This window comes from Mytilus galloprovincialis, chromosome 14 (assembly GCF_965363235.1).
Source record: "Mytilus galloprovincialis chromosome 14, xbMytGall1.hap1.1, whole genome shotgun sequence".
Classification (NCBI taxonomy): domain Eukaryota; kingdom Metazoa; phylum Mollusca; class Bivalvia; order Mytilida; family Mytilidae; genus Mytilus; species Mytilus galloprovincialis.
Window position 1 is genome coordinate 17,664,998 of NC_134851.1, and position 23,758 is coordinate 17,688,755.

A 23,758-nucleotide genomic window follows, 5' to 3' on the forward strand; every position below is an offset into this window, starting at 1 on the left:
GTAGTCTGTTGTTATTTATGTATTATTGTCATTTTGTTTATTTTCTTTGGTTACATCTTCTGACATCAGACTCGGACTTCTCTTGAACTGATTTTTAATGTGCGTATTGTTATGCGTTTACTTTTCTACATTGGTTAGAGGTATAGGGGAGGGTTGAGATCTCACAAACATGTTTAACCCCGCCGCATTTTTGCGCCTGTCCCAAGTCAGGAGCCTCTGGCCTTTGTTAGTCTTGTATTATTTTAATTTTAGTTTCTTGTGTACAATTTGGAAATTAATATGGCGTTCATTATCACTGGACTAGTATATATTTGTTTAGGGGCCAGCTGAAGGACGCCTCCGGGTGCGGGAATTTCTCGCTACATTGAAGACCTGTTGGTGACCCTCTGCTGTTTTTTTTTATTTGGTCGGGTTGTTGTCTCTTTGACACATTCCCCATTTCCATTCTCAATTTTATGAAGTTACATAAAATATCAAAATGAAAAACAAATATCATTTAATATTTTTAAAAAAGGTCAACATAACTTAATTATAAACATAAAAACAGTTCAAAATAAAATTAACAAATATGAAAAATAAAAAGGCACATTTTTACATAAAATCAAATGTAAGAATAACTATGTGAATTGTTCTCCAACTTAACAATGATCATACAATCCATCTTCTAACTCCTTCGTTTGAGTATTTCCAGAGGGACAGGTGGCGCTCTCGTCATAAAGACCTTCCGCTTCCTGTTTGATTCCCGCCATAGAGTCATATTCACTTTGAAGATTTGTATCGAGTTTAGGAGAAGTCTGGAATGTGTCTGTGTGGTCATAAATATTGATGGTGTCTGAAAAAATAAACATTATATCATTATACTTCCCATTAAAATGCACTATTTTGGTTGGGAAGGGAAATAATACACTCTATCCGATGGCTCAGTGCGATTATCCTAAAAATTAATTTAGAGACCATTGAGTTGAATTTACATAAATAATTGTAAAGACAAAGCTCAAGTTTCATGTTTTGTCTCAGAACGTTTTCATAGGCTGACCAAATAAAACAATTGATGACAAATGAACTAATATCAAATGCATTGTCCAGAACTTATACTTTCCTAGAAGATATTTTCTAGTAGTCAATACATCAATGTTGTTTACATTCACTGTTTTCTGGACCATTTTCTGCTCTTGAATGTCAATATAATGGAATTGTATGCAACTTTCATACAAGTGAGAGGTTGAGCTAGCTGTAACAAGGTTAAGTCCACAATTTTTGATAATAGAAAATGCCTGTACCAAGTCAGGAATACGACAGTTGTTATCCATTCGTTTGATGTATTTGTGATTTGGATTTTGTCATTTGCTTAGGGTCTTTCTGTTAAGAATTTTCCTCGGATTTCGGTATTTTTGTTATTTAACTTTTAGGTGCGAAAGGCAAACGCATTTTGAATATAGCAATATGTCCTTTATTAGTTAAACAAGAAGTTGTTGTAGCTGAAATGAAAGGGTTATCTGGGAAGTAAGGAATGTTTTTTTCTACCAAAATAAAATTGATATTAAAATTTAAAAAGGGAATGTTGAGGTATCATAGGCCAGTGTTTTCCTTATTCAAAGAGAGTAGTTTCCAGTGTTCAAGATTTTAGATAGCTAGACATTTTTCAAATCCTGCAAATAGTGAAATGATTATTGTTGCTTTTAAAAAAGATTCTTTTTCAGATGATATTGGCATTTTTAACCATAAGATTGTGTGAAAAGTAAATGTTTTGTGGTGGCAAAAAGCCTAGTTGATATGAAAAAACAAAATATACCTAGCTATCATGATTGAATTCAATTCAAAGCAAGGCAAATAGATTGCAAACCTGATGACAATTGAAAATGTTTTTAATGATGATAATTCTGAGTGGCAAATATTCAAAATCTGATGATATATGATAAAAATTTAAAACTTTTAGAAATTGACAATGCCGGAATATTTAAGATCTATGTTAGATAAAGTATTGTCAGAATTAAAAGATGAAAATAAACAAACACTGTCTTCACTTAAAAATGAGTATGAAGATATATGTGTTAGTCCTGGCGGTTCTCTGGATCGAACTGATAGGGTAAATAAACTCATCACAGATACCAGGATTAAAATTTTATATACGCCAGATGCGCGTTTCGTCTACAAAAGACTCATCAGTGACGGTGGAATAAACAAAAATTTGAAAAAGGCAAAATAGAGTACCAAGTTAAAACACTATTTAGATACAAGTTCTTCAAAAACTATAAAGATATCCACATGAAAAACGCTTTGAAACAAAGGGATGTTCTTGAAGAATGATTGAAAATATGATTGGAAAACTTAATTGAAATTAGTTGTAGTCCATGGGCAGTTCTGGTTGTAACTTGTAAAGAAAATTTATGATTTTTTTATTTTTTTTAACTGTAGAAAACTAAACAAAAGAACAGTAAATGAAGCCTACTGATGGCAACGCATGAATACCTTGAGCGGCAGAAAAAGCTATTCATACGTTGAATAAGACTACGGTTATTTTCAAGTGAAGGTTGCTAAAGAAGACCAACACAGATGCATGTATCAGTTTCTTGTTATGCCGATGGGTTGACGCAACTCTCCTGCTACATCTAACCGGTTCATGAATAACATTCAGGATGTTTACAATGGCACCACTATCTTTGCTATCTGGATGACTTCATAAAATATGGAAAAAATTTTGTAACAGCTTTTCATAATTTGAAAACAGGATTTCAGTGTTATTGAAAGACGAATCTTGCACTGAAACAGAGTATCGGCATACACCATCAAATGCGAAAGAATTACACATATTGTCAAAACGGAAAAATGCTACATATATGGGTCACTTAATCGTGGATTAACAAAGCAATAATAGAATAAATCTGTAATTAGGGATAAACATATAAATGCATATAATTTATACAAAGCGATACTTGAAAAAAAACTATACATGGAAACAAGAACTATCTTTAAAAAAGATATCCGACGTATTTAAATTTGAGTATATGTTTAAAACTATCATTTCGATAACCTTCAGAAGCACAAAGATACCATTTAAATAAGTTAAAGTTTGCTCTGTTTGTGTTCAGTATTCTCGGTCCTCCTATCTTTCTGTTTACATTCACCAAAACCCCGCGGAAATCTCACATGCGTAGGTGTGTTCTAAAAGTCATGTACGTTCGTACAACAAAGTTTCATTTACATTAAAAATTATATAATTGTCCCGAATAAACAGCTGAAACGGGTGCAAAGAGCTATTTGAGAAACAATTATTTTGATAAAAATATAAATCTTTGTAAGATCTAGTTCAAATATTTATAGTTTTTCACTTGCTTTCCATCACGATATAATTAACGAGACGTTTTTTCAAACACAACCAAATCACCCACCATGACAGCATTTTGTCCAATCACAGAAAGGTCTTTCGAGCATGCGTATTCTGTTCCCATAGTTAATCGTCCTTAAGTTCAAAAGGCACAAACCGAAACTATAACGACTACGTCGGAAAAAGATAAAATCACAATGGTATTAATAACTTAGGCTTGGAATGGTTCATGGACACGACTATTTGTGATTAAGGGGATATTTCCATCCAAATTCGTGTCCCAGTTTTTTTAATAAATCGTTTCTGAATGAATGCATAGGCCTCCAAAGATGAACGGTGCACATAGGTTTGGCACCTAGCAGTTAGATCAATATATCTTCTATTAGGAGGAATATATATGAAAAAATCTGAGATACGGTATTGTTGCTTGTGTATGGTCAATTAAATGGAATCCAATTTACTATTTGACACTGATGTGCCATTTTCATCCAAGTTAGGAGGAGCACTAATTTGGTAGTTAATGAGCTATATTCTTTAACAAGGTTTACTAAAAAAACAAGTTATATATAGATTGAGAAAGAACAATACTTCAGCTTGAAGATTTTACAAATCCGTTCATAAAGATTTAGTTGAAACAAGAAAAGTCTGTTTGTAGTACTATCTTAGATGCAGCCTTAATGCTGTACATTGGTTATCTAACACCCTCTTTTACTCATAAATGTAGCATATCACCTGAGTTGTTTTTATACTCCACGTCAGGCAATACTTCGGCATAGTCCAGTTTTACTTTCGTTTCTTGAGAGTTTGATTTGACATTTTCAGTTTTCATTGTCCGTTTTCTCCGCTTGCAAATCAGAATGCTACAATTGAAAAAAAAGTCTTTTAAAACTTATGAACTTTTTCATCAAATTAAACATATCTGTTCATTTGCATTTTTCATTGATCATACACACAACGGAATTTTGAGGGATTTGAATAATACTGCATCCTACCTTGGGAAGAATGATAGTTTGTATTACACATAGGCGTTGTAGATTTATGAAAAAAGGTTTATATTTGAAGAAGCAATAAAACATTTTGTCTAATTTGTGGGCAACGCCACTATGATTTGGAATTAAATATATATCAATGATAACCATATAAACAAGTCTAAATTGAAAACAACGTTCAAACCTATGATTGCATTGGATAAAAATCGCAATTTTTATACGTGTGGATGTAAACATTGTAGAGGAGTCTAAATACAGCACAAACAACATTTTCCAAAAGACCAAAAAAGTGAAAAAGTATATTTTAACAAACCGCATTTGACTGACAGGTTACCCAAATGATGCTCTTAAGCCATACTGACTGCCATTGACGATTGCCAAATAAATTGATCACAAGATGTAACAAAGAGGATCTTTGTATTAATTTAATACCAAATAGAAAACAATAATCTTGCGACAAAGTTGGTAAACCACAAACATGAGGTGCTAAAATTTGTGATTAACATATATATATATATATATATATATATGTGTTCAACTCGTCGTGGTCAACATTTCATGTTTCTCTTCTCGATTATGACTTCACCGACTGAAATTTACCTCCGTTATTGGAATAGAAACTGTTAACCCGGTTGAAATAGAACAAAAGAATCGAAGCTCTTTGTTAGAGAAAGCGATAAATGTGTACAGCAATGTTTACTATAGTGACAAAAAAAGTAAAAGTTAATAGAAACAAACAAAATTACAACTTTCTTCTCAATTACGAAGTGTTTTATTTTAAAAACACCATTTGCATTAGTTTTCAATTTATCTAGTACATATTTAAGCAGAACAATCAGATATCAAGTCGACGACATGGGTATCTTTCAAGTTGGATGTAGAAAATGCATATCCTCCGATTTCTTTAAAAAAGATTACTATGGACGGAAAACATATCAATCTATTAGTTCAGTAATTTTCGTGTCTGCCCTTACATTATGTGACTCAAGAAAAAATTCCAAAAAACGGGTAACAATAGTATCGAAAAGAGAAAATCGAGTGCATCGTTTTATGTCAGGGCGTGTTTGAGTTGAATATTTTGTCTTGATATCGTACAAAGCAAGAATAATTCATACATCGTCTCGCTTCAGATTATATCATTTGTTTTATTTCAAAGCTACAGGTTGACTTTATAACATAAAAAAATCACAGTACTACAAGATGAAATATATGGGTCAAGTGAAATATCTATCTAATGAATCACAAAAACAGAGTAGGTGTGTTCGAATAGCTATTTCTTTACTGAAAGTACTTGACGACAGTCTTTCAAGTTGGATGATGAAAATGCATATCTTCGAAAAATTATATATTTTTTTGTGTGTGATAACTAGGGTTTATAGTCTTCAACCATTAAGCAAATCTAGTCAGCCCTTCCACGACATATTTAATTAGATTTTTTAATTTTTTTTTATGAATTTTCAAAAATTCCACCTGACAACCGATCAGACAATAGTTTTAAGTTGAATCAATGCAGACAAGATCATTAACTGATGCTCATTGGCGAGTTGATACATTTGTCTTTTAAAATACAACTGACACAAAAGGATCGTACTGGTGTAATGTGGATAAATTTATCGGTTTCATAGAGCAAATTGGTAGCGCGTCATCCCTACAATGGCTTCCATTTTTACGATTGTGAAAATGAACTGGGGTAATGGGGAGATAATTTTGACGAAGTAGAATCCGGACTGTTAATATTTATTTTTCTTTGTAATGTTTTGTTGGCATGTTCTTATACTCGCAATAAAGACGTTATTATTTTTTCTTCGACTTGTACGCATATATTCATCTTTGAGTTTAGTCCCTTTTATGCGACCTCGCAGTTATTTATTTCACAAATCATAAGTTCGACATATTCTCGAAGATTATACTAGACCTTTTTCTATTTGACATGCGGCAGTTGCCAAATAAATCGATCGGAAAATATTGTTGGAAAACCAGAGTTACTAGTAGCAAAACTATCAAAAAAGCATCCAACCACCTACATTGCGTAGTAGTACAGTCTATCCATTACGTTGGGAACCCCACAAAAAAATTGTGATAAGCAATTTGGGAGAAGTTGTGGGATACGAAAATTGGCCGGAAAAACCCTCTGAAAAGACTATATATACTAGGTATCACCCGCATGAGAAATAATAAAATAATACAAAAACTCACATAACAATTACCACTAAAACAATGAAGCCGATACTTCCACTGATAATTATAATTACCAGATTTCTTTTCATTAGCGATTGGGTCTGGACTGAAATTTATTTCAAAAACAAGGTCTAAAATTGGAATACAATTTAGAAATTCATAAAAATGCTTTAAATAATTATTGTACTCATTAAAATATCAAAAATTCATGAAATTGGAATACAGTTTAAATATTCACAAAAGATCATGCACATAATCTTGGGTACATTATATAATTGTTTGTTGCATTGTTTCATTCTTTTGTTTTATCCCTATACCACATTCCTAACATAACAACTTAGACATTCAACTCGACTTCATTTTGTATATAATTGTCATTTATGTGCGCAGATGATATATTGAAAGAAGTAAATTTTTCTAGGCATTTTTCAGAACAAGTCTCAGCATTCATATGAGCTAAATAAATTACAGGGTTGAGTTCAGAAAAAAATAAAAAAATAAAGAAATTGTTTCCCTCAAAGTAAAAATTTTGTACAAAATATTTAGCCTGCATTTTTAACATAATTTTCTGGCACGTTAATGAAGATTTAAAACAAAATTACTTACAGTTGATTGCCTTGTTGTTTTTAAGCATGGATAGTTGAAGTAAGGAAAATCAAGACTCTATTGAACATAAAGCTTAAGTGGTGAAGTTGAAATCATCTCTCCAAAAATTTTACGGACGCCATCAGGAATTTGTTGATCGTTATGAAATATCTGTTTCACAGATGTCAACGCATTTGTTCAAATTGTAACTATAATCCCATCCTTCCCCGAATGTGACTACCTGAATTAGACTTATCACCGGATTTGGTCTAACATTAGCGACACATGTAGAGCAGGATCTGCTTAATCTTCTGGAGCGCCTAAGATCACCCTCAGTTTTGGTGAAGTTCTTGTTGCTCAGTTTATAGTTTTCTATGTTGTGTTTTGTGTTTTGTGTACTGTTTTTTGTCTATTTCTATTCTAGCCATGGCGTTATCGTATTTTTTTCGACTTATGAGTTGGATTTAAGCCATTGTTATAGCAAGATAAAATTGAGAAAGGAAATGGGGAATGTGCCAAAGATACAACAACCCGACCATAGAAAAAAAAAAACAACAGCAGAAGGTCACCAACAAGTCTTCAATGTAGAAAATGTTTTCCTGTGTAATATTCATGTAGTTGGAAACGTATTTATGACATTTTGTTCATTACCTGAAACGTTTGCCATATTTGTTGTGATGTAGCTGTTGGTTGAAGTTATATCATATCCTGATGTTACACACTCACGTGATGTCCCGTTCCATGGATCAAAGCTGCCAATTCGACATGTGACTGGAAGTTTAACATCACACGATTTTACTATAGGTGTCATTTTCTTGCCATTTTCAATAAGGGACGCAACGCAGAAGTCATTATCAATGGTAGCTTTAAAAAAAGTTTTTATCTAGTATTAGTCTGACGAAACATTCAGTTGTTGAATTATGTGTGTTGTTTCATTATATATATTGAATGAATTAATGCATCTATTGATTTCCAGAAGACTTCGATTTAGTTGATTTATATATTTTTGTCTGTCTGTTGTTTTACGGGTTGGTTATACGATTTATTCTCTGAAAAAAATTGTACTTTTCAAATCATTTATAAACTTTTTCTAATATTTTTAACATTTCAAAGCACATGTTGTTTTTTGTCACTCACAAGATAAAAATTTAGAAATTTTATCAACTTAACGTTATTTTGTAAATCAACGGTTGATATCAGAGATGAAGGATCTGCTTAACCTTACGGAGCACAATGAATCAGAGGTTTATGCTGATGATTTGTCAGCATTCTATTTTGAATTATGCAGAACGTTTTCTCGTCGTTTTTTATGTATTAGGTCATTTCGTTGTATGTTTATTTTCGATATATTTTTTTCTAGCATAATTTCGTATCTTCCGTTCCATTTAAATGACAAATTTGGTACAATATGGAAATTTTTTAAAGGAATCTTGCTTTATATGGTATTAAATGGTCTGTCTACTCAAACTAAATCAAAGGCTGATCACAAATGTGAGTAGATGACCGTTTTATGTATCGATTTCCTTGGTGTGTATTTTTTTTTGAATACATACTAAGATTTCCAATAATCCATTTGAAAATATCTCTGAGGCATTTATCATCTAGCTTGATTTTAAAAAATAACAGGCATAATAATTTGAAACTACGCCACCGAATATGTGACATTGTGAAAGTCAATTTTGTTAGTGTGTTTTAAAAAATTTCCTAGCGACAAAAGTACAGGTGAAAGTGGCTCTATTTTTTTATTCTATTTATTGCACATTACCTTGTACAGCTATGCGACTAGTCGTAAACACCCAGTATGAACCATCTGTTACGTTAAGTAAGTTTCCATTCAATACATCCTCTACAGAACTCACCAACCTGTCTTGTTCTTGACAAAATTTTACAGATTTGTTGAAATTTTCTTTCTGGGTAGGATAGGCAGTGAATGTTCCATTGTCTGTCAAATATAATGTTTAAATACTGTGAGATAGTAAATTATCCCAGCATAATCTTGACATATATTCGATCATGAAAGATGATACCAAACATGCAAAAAGAGACATTGAAGAAAGACAAACAGCTGCATGAGCAAAACTTAAAACAGTCTATAAAACCCTATAACGAAAACAAATTTCTGATCAACACGAACGCCACCACAAACTGGGAACGATCTCAGGCAATCTGGGTGAAAATGGACATAAATGAGTGCCCAACAGCAACACAAAGATTCACGAAATTGTCATACATTATCTTAATGATTTGGTTATTAATGGGAATAAAATGTTTATACACTGAAAGATTTAAAATACTGCTGATTCATTTATTTTTATGGGTACCAATTTTCGTGGATTTATGAAAAATAAATCGTGGATGTTTGATTTCGTTGTGTTTCAAAAGTCTTCATTTTTAATCATACAGCAAAGTTACAGTTCGTTGAACATTTTAATTCGTGGTTTTCCTGTTATAACGAAATCATCGAAAAATGGTATCTAACGAATTTTAATGAATCCACACTGACAGTATTTTCAATTGTCAATTTCCCATTTCTTAGTAGTTATATACTCTATGCCCTAACACATTGCGTTTGCATAATCAACGCTTCGCCAGTTTTATGGTCACCATCATAAAATGATTGACCGATACGATATGTATGTGTCTCTGTCGGAAAATATCTGTACCAAGTCAGAAAAATGGCAGTTGTGTTTCACTTGTTCTGTTTAAAGTGTTTGGTTTTATTAGTTTTTATGAATTTCCGCTTTTTGAATTTCACTTGGTGTTTGGATTTTTTGTTATACTTTTTTTCAACTCACTAGCAGTCATGAATCTTTAGATACCATAATTGTTGATGTTTTATCGATTGTGTGCTGTTATTGATTGTAATGTTGTTAATGAGTGTGGATTTGCATGGCGAGTGATGCATACAAAGAAGGATACGCCTACCGTGTCGGTCATGTCCCTTTTGGAGTTAATGCGATACCCTGACGTTTTATCTTTACCTGGATTTGTCTATTCATGATCGATTTAAGAGATTTCATCATCGTATGAACTGTTTTCATAATTTATATATACTTATATTTAAGAAGGCCAAGAACCTAATTAATCGAATTATGAACTCTCATAACAGACGTTCTATGGTGAATCCTTGCTATCACATTCAAATATTCAAAGGTTTTTTTTTCAGGTTTGTTTTTGTTATTTCAATTTGTCTTTTCCTGATCGATTAACGAGACCTAAGACATCGGCAAACTGCTGTCCCAAACACATCAAAAGAATGAAAACAACTGTCTTATTCCTGACTTGGTACAGACATTACCAAAATTGTCCTATGCTCACTTATTTAAACTGTACGTTTAAGTGCAATTTATATGACCACTGAACTATATGTGCCTGTCCTAAGGAACCTCGTTGTCAAGATGACAGCACACTGAGATTTTCTTACGTTTAATAGTTTAATTGTTCAATCAATCAAGAGCGATAACTCATGAAAGATGAATTTGAAAATAATCAATACCAATCGTGACAACCATGATGTCATGGCAAACTACTAAATACTATTTAAAAACATGTCGTATCAAGAGTTCTATAAAGTTTTCTAACAAAACCGACATAGTGTACCTTTTTTCTAAACAATCCGGGACCATAACTCCAGAACGACAGACGTAAAAATCGTTGATATATAACTGTCATTCCATTTCCATAGAATTATTAAATTATTGCTCGTTAAAAGCAGGTACTAGCCGACCGTTTGCCTACCAGGCCGCAATGCTCTACATACATATATAACATTATCTTTCCGTTATAAAACCTACTTAAAGATTAAAATATGTTTTAAAAATTGTCCCCCTAAAAACTGCTAATGGGATTTATGGTGCCAAATAGAAAATCAGAATCATTGTTTTTGTCTTTCTGCGGCTACCACGTTGTTTTTTTCTTGTTTTTCATAGGCAAAGTTATCGTTCGGTATCCTTTGTTTGACCATTGCAAAATGATAAAAGAAATTGCTCTCTGTCTTGAGATTAATTTTAACATTATAATATTTTCTCACCAAAACATAATATGCTTTCGTTGTTCGAACATGGCATATTTCTAACTGTTGTCTTGTTATTTGCTATGTTGACTACTTTACATTCAACGCTATCATCTAAACAAAGAAAAATTAACAAAACTGCTATTTCATTTATTAATTCTTTGTGTATCCCAATTTATTTAACTACTGATATAATTAATAGCTTGATATCAAATGTAGTTATATTTGCTTGTGTGTTTACGCTATAACATTATGATACAAATTCAATTGAATACATCAACATCCCGTCTACCTTGCATATATAACGCTGCAATTATTTGATTAGATGACACAATGAAGGGTACATATACAAAATCAATGGATGAACTAAACTGCAGTCAAACAGACGAATGATATTATCATTTCTAATGAGAACAACCTCTGTATTTATTTAAGTAATAGAGACAATACAAAAAGTATCAAATTTACTTCAATTTTGACATACAAAAGAATATTATATACTTAAGGTGGTACCTAACACTACAGGGAGATAACTCTGTAAAGTCAGCTAAATGTTTTAATTACGTTGTGTTATAAAAGGAATATTAAGCTTCTCAATGATCAAAATTGGTGTTTGTCAAACTGCTATATAACCAGTGTATTTTTTCTGACAAAACGGTTGGTTCGAAATTTTTGAAATGTTTATATTTTTGTTAAAGGGTCAAAGTAAATACTTGACAACATTTTATGAAAATTAAACGAGCCAAATGAATTTTAGTGAAAGTGTTGGGTACCACCTTAAAAAAATCAATTCGTTATATTTTCAGAAACGAAATCGCCCTTTATGACGATTTCGACAATGTTCGATTTAATGTTGATAGTTTTACATGAAAAAACATATAAAACAAAACTGAATTAATATGTATCCTTAGTTCTGAGGACACCTTAATTCACTACACAACTGTGTTCTTAAATAATAATGTCCTTTATAGGTTTCTTATAAATACTACAAAATTGCATCAGAAAACCTTATTATTATATTTTCAAATGTAAACTATTACCAGGCGTTAAATCTAGTGATGTGTAAAAGATAAAAGTACTATATTCTTCGCATCTGAAAGTACACACAATGTAGCTGTCATATTGTGAATGTCAAGATGAAATACCTGTTCAAAATAAGGATGTGCTATTTCTTCATTGTTCTCATGTTTGTTGTTGTTGAACATGTTGGAGAAGTTATGTTTTATGTTAATTTCACAGACACTTGAAAGCTTTTAAACCCAGAGTTCCAAATGGTGAAGTTTAAATCATCCCTTCCGAAGTTTTACGGACGCCATCACGATTTGGTTGATCGTTATGGAAATAACCGTTTCACAGATGATATCGAATATGTTACTTATGTCGTAATTACAATCCCCTTCCTTTTTCGGGAATGTGACCTACCGAATTAGACTATTTACCGGGTGTTTAATAACATGAGCAACTTTACGGGTGCTACATGTGGAGCAGGATCTGCTTACCCTTCCGGATCACCTGAGATCACTCCCAGTTTTTGGCGGGGTTTATGTTGCAGGGTCTTTAGTTTTAAATGTTGTGTCTTGTATACTATTTTTTGTCTGTTTGTCTTTCCTTTTTAACCCTTGCTTTGTCAGTTTATTTTCGATGAGTTTGATTGTCCCTCTGTTATCTTTCGAACCTCTTTTGTATCTGAGATAATAACAATAATTACATTACAAGTTCATATATGGTATACGGTAAACCATCTTATTTTTGCTGATACTTTATTCCGCGTTTAGCCTTTTTTCTCCCTATTTACGTCAATTTAATTTCCTGATTTACAAATTTACTTGTTGTAATTAAACAAGGAATGATCAAGGTTTTAAATATTCGCGTTATTTTTCGTCTCGCGAAAGTCGCGAAATTTAGTTGGTTGACAAAAACACCAAGAAAATGATGTTCAAAAATGACTTTGCATTTAAAATTGATTTGATATTCACCATGAAGAGATTTGTATGATATACCACGAACTGCAGACACCCAGTATGTTCCCTCTGTTACGTTTGGTAAGCTTCCATTCATTACATTCTGTACAGAACTGATCAACCAGTCACGTTTAAGACAAAACTGAACAGATGTTTCCCACTTGTCTGTCTTATCAGGATATGCATGTAATGTACTTGTACCATTGTCTGTCAAATAATAAATAAAAACATTATATCAAATGATTGTGAAAATAGTCAATAATATAAATTGAAAATAAAGGCGATGGTAATATTTTGAAAGGGTTGTGCTTACGAAAAAGATTAAACCATGTCGATAATGCCATATCTTATAGTTTTGTGCTCTAGGAAACTAAATATTGCTGACATATCTTTATAGTCTAAACTTTCCATTTTATGGAATCGTAGCGATTTAGTGGTTGATATACTGATTAAAACGCCAGTTGGGTTGATCGTGTCGTTGATATGCATCCGCATTTACGTATACACAAATATCACTTATATTGACAGCAACAGATTGGGTTTATTGATATGTAGGATAATTATATGACTGTATGTCTTACTTACATAAACTAGCATATAAATATAAGTACCTTGTATAGCATTTGATGGCATGAAATAATTTATTTCGTTTGTACTGTCTTATTGGTATGGTCGTGAGAGAACTCCGAAAGGCGTTGGATTTAAAGAAGCGTTTCATAAAATTTAACACGTTATGATTTATGACCAGAATCTTAACGTTGTTAGAGATTGTTAAGTATAAACTGCTTTTAGATATTGCAAAAACTTTTTTTTATATCAGAAGCATATTTATCTTGAATGTTAAAACAACGTCTCATTTTGTTTTAATGGAATAAATATTAAAACAAACATTCTTTTTGCAATCATTCGTATTCAATTTTGACTAAATACGTGTTGATTAGCATTTTGGGTGATCCATAAATAGATTTTGTCGTCAATTCATGTTGTCTTAATTCTAATAGAGTGCATGTAATTCATTTAGCATTTTAGAAGAAGTTGCACATATACCAAGAAAACAATGTACACTCACCAAAGCATAATATTGCTGTCTTGTTCGAACATTCCATACTACTAAATGTTGTCTGGTTATAATCAATCTTCACTATTCCACATTCACCGGTGTTATTTGTTGAATTTACAACCTGATCTACACAAAATCAATAGAATATTTTCAACATTTTCCCATTCTGTTCATGTGTATCCCCATTAACAGAAAGGTACTGTTATTGTATTGCTACTTAATGTAAACAATTTAACAAACAAACACATATTTGATGTAAGGACAACAACATAACTGTGGATACGGGATCGTAACGCAATATACTTAAACCACATCAATATTTTTTAATGAACATTATGAACACGTCTATAGTGGGGTATAACAAACTTCAAACGAAATTATGATAGAGGATTGCTACTCACAAGGAACTATTTAACCAAGAGTTCCAAATGGTGAATTTGAAATCATCCCTTTGTAAATATGTTCTTTATGTCGTACATGTAACTACAATACTTTTTTTCCCTTTTCACGAATTTGACCTACCGAATTAGACTATTTACCGGATTTGTAATAGCATAAGTAATGCGACAGGTGCCACGTGTGCAGCAGGATCTGCTTAACCTTCTAGAGCACCTGAGATCACCCCCAGTTTTTTTTTTCATAGGGGTTCGTGTTGCTTCGTCTTTGGTTTTCTATGTTGTGTCTTCTGTACTATTATTTGTCTGTTTGTCTTTTTTATTTTTTTAGCCATGGCGCTTTCAGTGTATTTTCTATCAATAAGTTTGACTCTCCTTCTGGAAACTTTCGTCCCTCTTTTATAGATATATCAGGCGTTTGTGGATTAACAACGAGTTTTTCGTATCTTAAAAAACAAGCTGCAAAAACAAAAAAACAGTGTGCCGATTCCCTGAATTATGAAAAAAAGAAATCACATATTTGCTTAAAATTTCAAGGAATCGGATACAAAATATGCTTGTTATACATTATCAAAGACAAATTAATTGATTATTGTTTGATTAACTTCCAGCACAAAGTTTAAACAAAATAAACTTGTCATGCATATGACTATACAGTGGATAGACTAAAGTTAGGTGGATGATTTCCCTGTTACTTTGAATGAGGTAAACTGTATGATAGAAATGCGCGGAAATTTTGAATTGTATACGGCAGCCTATAATACCGTCAATGAGTTGTTGCAAGAGTTCTGCAACGTGCAGAGATCGGAGGATTTTTCATAGGTGACGAATCGGATTTAAAGTGTTCATTCCGACTGGACGTGGTTTATAAACTTCCCACACTAATGACCAGATCGTGCATTCCAGGAGAGGGTTTTGTTTGTTTTGCTCGGATATTGAAACCTGCATTACGTTTAGTATTACAAAAATTCAAGTATTTACCTTTTTTACAATCATTAATATTCCTTCGCACTTTACCTACCTATATGCATCGTGTGTATTAAGGAGACCCGGTTTACATTAGGAAAGCCATATAAATATACAAATCCATAGATGCAATTATAGTATTCAATTAATTACCTTAGATAGCTGAGGGTATACTGTAATTAAAATAATTTGAATAAAATAGTCTTTTTTAGTATAAGACCAAAAGCTAATTATATCAACGTTATTTGGTATCTTAAGAAACATATCTCGTTCGTCATCATACCACACCATCTAAAATGTATCCAGTTAAATAGAAAAAAAACATGTATAGTAGGCATGGGATTTAGTGCAATTATATACATAAAAACAGAACCTCGTTATACTATACTTACTTTTTATCTCATATATAACAGTAACATTATCCTTATCTCCACAGAGGAAGTTCTGATTATCTCCGCACACTGTGAGGTTAGTGTTGTTACAGGGGACTATTTCTATATCGACATTATAAAAACATAAACATTTGTTCCGCTGAAATCCAATATAATTGTGCTTAAAGTAATTCATTCGGCAATGTTCGTAACATTTAAAAATGTCTGGTTCTGTACTGAAATTCATTTGAGTAAAATCTATTTGTATTAGATTGGCTGTAAACTTAAAAATTCCACATCCTAAAATAAAAAAAAAATCCAATTTAAATTAATAAAAAAAACACCACATTCTTCTTACAGAATATTGATCCAAATCGATCACATTGTATGCTAAATACTAAATTCAGATATTTATCTGTAAAAATGGATGGCTGGTTGGGGAGTCTGCAAACTCAAATAATAATCATATAGAAAATCTTGTCCCCGACTAAGTATATATTTTTGAATTTTGAATGGCTAACGTCAATTTTAACAGACTGATATATATGCCATGTTGCAAACCCATAGCCCAGGGTGTATAGTAGCCAACATACATACATGGACGTTGCTAGCCATTTCCCCAGGGGAACTTCACGCGCGTCTTCCTATTGTCGATGCTTGTTTCCAGTGATAAATTGAATTACATGTATGTAGATAATCTATGATGTCCGTAATTACATAAGTACTTCACTTACGATTTAATCCTATAGTGCCAATTATTTGCATTTCTTTTAGTAAATGCATCACTTATGAACCTTTTGTCCTCAATGCTCTTCAATTTTTTGATTGAGCGTCATTCATGAATAAATAAAGGCAACAGTAGTATACCGCTGTCTTTTGTATGAGTCTTTGTATGAGTCTTTTGTATACGAAACTCCCGTCTGGTGCAAATACAAAATTTCAGTCCTGGTATCTATGTAAGTTTATTAGGCTACCACGTTGTCAATGAGCGGGACTACTGACATAGCCATGCCTTTGACCCATGTTGACGTCACGTCACCTTTGATGTAAATCTCGAAACATTGACTGCTAAATTTGATTTATTTCAATTTCCTTTTCTGCGAACCGTATCTCATGATATTTTTTGACTTTTTGTGGACCATAGATCTACGGATTTGTTCTGTTTCGTAACGTTCAGAATTGATAATTAGGTTCAAGTCGAACTTATTTTCCAAAAAAATATTGTCCATAGTCGATGCATAGCTTGTCCATGTATATAGTTCGTTTCGTTAGATAAACTTTTAGGATATCAAATCCCTGTCAAAACATATTCTATTAAAATCTAGGTCTTATCTTAAAAGTTTTTGATCAAGTTTAACCACTATTTACAGGGCCTTTTTAAGAATAACACTTTTTACATATAATAGAAAATGTACTTTTAAAGGTAAAATAAAGATACATCCTGCCTGTCGGTGCTATCACATCTATCTATAAAAATTTAGACTGTCAAGGCGTTTCCTTCTATATGTATCCAATGCGAACCGATCGCAATATAGTATATCGATAAAAATACCTATGCTGTTATTTCATTCAATCCGGATTCCCATCTTCAATATGAGACTTCTCTTTCATTTTCCATTCAGAAATGCATTTTTAATTTTTTAACTGATATCCGCCAAAAGAATGTTAGCAACAGCATCCGAAATCAACCAGATCACATCTCCTTATCTTTCTACAGAGCATACTTTTGTTAGATAATTATTTCAAGATGGCATGAAGACGAATAAAGCTTCGCATCGTGAAGAAAAGCAAAAGAATAAATATACAAATTTATAAAAAGTGTGTTTTTCGACAGAACTGTTGAGAGGCAGAGCCATTTCCCCTGTATGTGCCGAGTGTATGTGTTTCTTTCACAGGTTTGCCCCAATGATGTTTAAAATGCTGGAATTAAGATATTTAGACAAGACACTTGTTGTAATTTATTTTAAAGGTTATGTTTACAAGAAAGCTACTAACAAGAATGTTTCCCCAGTACACGAATGGCCCACTCGCACTATCATATTCCATGTTTAGTGGACCGTGACATTGGGGTAAAAACTCTAATTTGGCATTAAAATTAGAAAGATCATATCATAGGGAACATGTGTACCAAGTTTGAAGTCGATTGGACTTCAACTTCATCAAAAACTACCTTGACCAAAAACTTTAACCTGAAGCGGGACAGACGGACGGACGGACGAACGGAGGAACGGACGAACGGACGAACAGACGAACGGACGAACAGACGAGCGGAAGAACAGACCAGAAAACATAATGCCCCCCTACTATCGTAGGTGGGGCATAAAAAACAAGAATTTACAATAAAAGAATGGAAGTAAAGATTTTATAATCTTTTACAATAATGTTTTCATACATACAATGAAGAAATATATACATCTTAGAAGACTATGCATATATATGAAAGGTTACTTTTTCATATGACTGTTGCTTTCCATTTGTTGGATGAGTTCGGTATTTTTGTTATTTTTCATTTTTTATGACTGATGACTGTACGTAATTTTTAGACAGCTTCGAATAATTTATGATTATTTAAAGAATGGCTAATATTTATTTTGAATTTATTGAACCATATAATTAATTTTTGACTTTCCACATTGAATAATCCTCGAAGGTTCAGGATATACCTCGTTGAATGAAAAGTGGCAAGATAATTGTATCTGTAACCTATCAACAATAACCCCATAAGAGGACATTGACACCTTCCTAATAATTTTATATTGTATCGAATTTGTACTTCCTCGTTTGTGAGTTTATCATCTTTCAAAAAGGTATCAGGATTTCAGCTGATGAAAAAACTTCAATTTTTTTTTCGGATTTTCAGTTCTTCTGTTATTCTTCATTAGTCGGCGTTTCGGTGTTTACCTTAAACTTGCCACTTTTTGGAGAATTATTCAATTATCGGCTAAATAAATAAACTTAACATTTGATAGCTTTTGGCAATAAACAAATACCTGTTTGGCTACACATTTCACTTAATTCTTTTTTCTCCAATTTTATTAAATATTGGAGACTTCACAATTGTTTCAAATTTGGATATGGAATGGGATTTGAATTTTTTTACATTATATGCTATATGTAAATTCGAGATTAGGACAAAATCAGTAGAATTACAGATCAGGCGACTATTCTTGTGCAGAGATCTAAGACGACAAAACGATGAGAGAAGACACAGACATATCGTATCGGTCAAGCAAATCATGATTGTGACCATTATACTTTAAAATGGACGATTTCAATCGTTTTTGGCAAAGAATTATTAACAAAAGTTTACGTGTAAGGAACGTACGCATGTTTGTTAACGAACTTTGTCTAGTGTGATCTTGGCCTAGTACCACGCCATGAACGTTTTGAGTTACTATGCATGTACCTGATAACAGAAAATTACAAAAAACAGATGCAGAACTAAATAATTATGACTAGAATAAAGACAACAGTACATTGTAGTATACCGCTGTTCGAAAGTCTCCAATCGATTGCGAAAAAACAAATCCGGGTTACAAACTAAAACAGAGTGAACACATCAATTATAAGAGGAAAACAACAAAACAACTGAAACAACACCTAAATAAAGCAATTGAAGGACACCTATGAATAGTAAAACTTAAAAAAAACATACAAAATAGCTTCTAGCGTAAAGGTTGCAGTTTGCAAGAGACCAACAGTTAATGAGAAGATAAAAAAAAATAGAAGGGAAAAAAATTTTCAATTCAATATCAAACTTCCACCACTAATCATTATTTTGTAATCCTATTTTGCACGTTTGATTTGTTTGAGCTTTTCAAATTGCCATTTGTTAAGGGACTTACGGCTTTGATTTTGCCATTGAAATGCCTCACTTTGACTGTGCGATGAAGAAATGAAACATTAGCGCTGTTTCATTGCTTACCGTGTGTTTTGTTTGCTGTGCATGTACTCACTTGGTGTCATAGATGAATATTTCATATCTCTGTTTTTCTGTATTAATAATACAGTGCACATTCTTATGATTTTGCTTGCGTCTTTTATTTATAAATATTTTCACATACCTTTGTATTCTATCCAAGGTGAATATTTTGCATATGCACCTACCCATGCCAACACAGGTGAGCTGTTACATGTGTCAATATTGTCAGTCAACACAATTTCATTTCTAGATAATCCAGTAACATTGCAAGTCCCTGTCAAATCATCTGTAGAACCTGTTACATTCTGTTTTGACAAATAAATGTTGATAGTGTCTGAAAAAGAAGCAATTTCAATGCTTTACCAAGTCAGGAATGACAGTTGTTATCCATTATTGGGGATTTGATTTTGCCATTTGATTACGGACTTTCCGTTTTGAATTTTCCACGGAGTTCGGTATTTCTGTTATTTTTCTATAACAGCTTTCTGATGAAAGGATGGATCTGAAATTGTTAACCTCTTCAAAATATTAATAGTGAAAAATTTGCATATTTCAATGAGGAAACAACTTTGTTTGTTCATTTAAGTTCTGCAATTTTTGTTATATATATATTATATTCTTTAAAAAAATATATACTTTTTTTGTAATTTGTAAGCTTAACTATGACGTGTTTCATTACATTAATTCACTTAAATATTCATACGTAAGAAGCTATAAGTATTAAAACCAGTAGGAAAAAGAGTGTCATTGTTTAACAAGGAAATGATGCTGCAATGGTTACTGTTGTACATAAACTATAACCTTACAGGAAGATCAAACTTGAAAATAATCAGATAAATACAGTTCTTAAGTACCTTTCACAAATAGTCTTAAGAGTAAAAATACTGTCTCGTAAGGCATCCACATTTCAGTATAACTTCAAATTTTAAAGATTGTTTTTATCGGGGGGGGGGGGATTAGAGTCGCTGAAGAGGTACTTTCTCATTGTAGGTTTAAAAGTAGATTAAAAAAACATCTGGCCTATCGACATATTGATGATGTCCTGTTACTTAATACTAGTAATCAAAATTTTAAACTTACTGTGCAATCATAATTGTATGCACTCTCTATTTCCGAATAACGGCTAAGTTTTATTGTTAAGGCCTACTTGTGTTAAGATACTTGATATTTTATGTTTCCTTATCATGAGAAATAGTAAAAATGTTATAAACTCACATTAAAAAAAACAAACTAAATGACAATAATGTAAACATGAAAAATTGATACAAAAGTTCAAAAGATTGTCACTCTGTGATCCTCAATTAATATCCATAGTAACTATTCACTTTTTATTGTTGTATAAAAATCAGAAATATAACGTACTCAGAATTAAATTAAATCATAATAAATCTATGTTAGGAGCTTGTTGGAACAGAAAAATGATGGTTTCAAATATTATTATTCTTTTACGCCCTGTCATCTTTGACTTCCGATAATTTGAGGTGTTTATTTTTGGGAGATATTTTTTGTACTTTGTCAAGAGAGAGGATCCTCTTTTTTACATTGATTCCTCCCTCAGTTTGTGTTACCCAGTCTTAAGTATTTTTATGTTTTGTTTTGTAGATTGGTGTTTTTCCTTTTGGTTGATTTTTTTGCCGCGACGTCATTTTTTTCGACTAATGAGTATGATTATCTATTTAGAATCCCTTTGGTATCTTGCGCCTCTCCTCAAAATACTTATTACGTTATCTAAATCTATAGTTTGGTTGAATACTTTATAGCGAGTGTAGTTATAACACTAAGAAGCGAAAAGACATCTGAATGATTTTCTCATTTTTCTTGAAATATCTTGGTATCATACGCATTTTCCTTGAAGTATACACTTACCTGAATCTACAGTGCAGTTATATAGTATATAACAAGTGTACTTATGACACTGTTTTTCTACTTATTCTCCGAAATATAAAATGTTGGTGAATAAAATCAAAATATTTGCTATTACTCCAGGAAAGTAGGTTTTACAAATATAAATATTAATCAGATTCATTGTGTCTACTCTATAGTCGGATTGTTGTCGCTTTGACACATTCCTCATTACCTTTCTCAATTTATATATCATGATGCAAAAGAGTAAATGTATATAAAAAAAAGAAATGTGGGATGATTGGCAATGAGATAACTCTACACCAGATACCAAAATGACGTAGAAGTTAACACCTACAGATCATTGTACGGCTTTCAACAATGAACAAACATTGTACCATATAGTAATCTATAAAAGGCCTCGAAATAAAAAATGTTATAAACAATTCAAAGAGAACGAAAGTTTGTTTTAAAATTATATCAACAAAATCAATCAGACTATAAAATGACCACATGTCCTTTCTTGATATGTTGTATATTAAAAGAAAAAAATACATAATTATTAAATCTTACAGATTTGTAGTATAAACAAAAAGAACATACCTGAATCAAATTTGCATATAAACAGTGGTAACAATCCATTTAGAAATATGATACACGTTATATACATTCCATTCATGTTCGACTAACAAGGAGGAAGAGAAAACATGACCAGCGAGTGAATGAAGAGATTTTCCGGTCGGAAATTGAATCAAGTATTAATTTTATGTAACGCTACATTAAAAACGATTAAAGAGTCTAACAACGCAAAGTTCCGAATAAATGGGGGATGTAATAGGTATATAAATAACGTTGTATAATAAGTGGGTGATTTGTCACGTGAAGTAACAATGCGGATTTTTAGGAGGATGTTATGTATTATCTTTTTTTCCTGAAGCTTGTATGCAATGAACAATTGTTTATAATTTAAATTAATGCACTTTTGTTCAGTATGGACTTTGCTCATTGGTGAAGGCCGTACGGTGACATAAATTTGTTAATTGCTGTATCATTTGGACTCTTGTGGAGAGTTGTCTCATTGGCAATCATACCACATCTTCTTTTTTATTTTTCTATGGCGTTGTTGTCTTGATTTACGATTCTGACAAAACCTATTGCGACCACTATAGCACTAATACAGAGTATGGGGTATTCATAGCATTATCATACAACATCCTATTAAAATGCGATGTAACGATGAATTTTTACATAGCGAAATATATGCTTGTTTTTTTTACAGTGATTTAGATTGTAACATAATATTGACTGCTGTACACTCATTTTTGACATTTTTACCTGTAAGTCTGGTATGTTGGTTTTGTACACATTTGTTTGTCAATATAATGTTATTTGATGCAACTGTCATACAAGTGAGAGGATTAGCAAGCGATAAAGCCAGGTTAAATCCACCATTTTCAACATAAGGTAATGTCTGTACTTATTCAGGAATTGACAGTTGTTATCCATTAGTTTGATGTGTTTAGTCTTTTGATTTTGCAATTTGATTAGGAATTTTCCGTTTTAAACTTTCCTTGGAGCTCAGTATTTTCGTTATTTTACAGGGCAGCTAGGTCTTAGACAATTACTGTGTAGATAACGAGAAGTGTTTATCAATAAGGTAACAGTTCATCAAGCTGTTAAAAATTTCCATACAAAAAATACCAGAAAGAATCAGTTTAGTTCTGCTTCAAACTAAGATAATAATTTCCTTGAGTCCATAAATCTGTATATCTCCGAACTCACGACAAAATAAATATATAAAGGTCAAGTTTTTTATACTTGGAATTGGATGTAAATAAACAGGAAGTTGATACCACTCGGTAGGAAAAATTTTAATCTCTGTAGATTTATAAACCTAGATGACATAAATAGATATTTAGCGACTAGAATTTATTAAAAGTTTTGGTATGTGGCAGAATAAATTGGACAAAAAATTAACATTCTGAGAGATATGAAAATTTCCTGACCCTCTTAAAGTCATACTTCCCTTGGACGATGGTATCAACAATATTAATTTCCTTGTGTCAATAAATCTTCATAACTCAATTCGCAACGGATTGGGTTGGGAATTAAAAAAGCAGGAAGTTGGAACTTCCAGGATCACACATTATTG

At 32.1% G+C, this 23,758-nt stretch overlaps 1 protein-coding gene across 2 annotated transcripts; it reads right to left on the reverse strand.

Annotated features, from left to right (window-relative positions):
* Positions 1-479: 479 nt before the first annotated feature.
* LOC143058377 (uncharacterized) lies at positions 480-22,368 on the reverse strand. Of its 2 annotated transcripts, none has more exons than XM_076231876.1 (11): positions 22,210-22,368; positions 19,907-20,098; positions 15,864-16,142; positions 14,120-14,236; positions 13,066-13,257; positions 11,108-11,203; positions 8,843-9,019; positions 7,804-7,941; positions 6,511-6,598; positions 4,058-4,185; positions 480-832 (listed from the first exon to the last, which is right to left on the reverse strand). In XM_076231876.1, the coding sequence occupies exons 1-11, from the start codon at positions 22,283-22,285 to the stop codon at positions 639-641; spliced, it is 1,677 nt and encodes a 558-aa protein (XP_076087991.1). In that variant the 5' UTR covers positions 22,286-22,368; the 3' UTR covers positions 480-638. The 2 variants fall into 2 exon arrangements, with proteins under 2 accessions (XP_076087991.1, XP_076087990.1); XM_076231875.1 differs by having other exon boundaries at positions 7,729-7,941.
* Between the last annotated feature and the right edge of the window lie 1,390 nt (positions 22,369-23,758).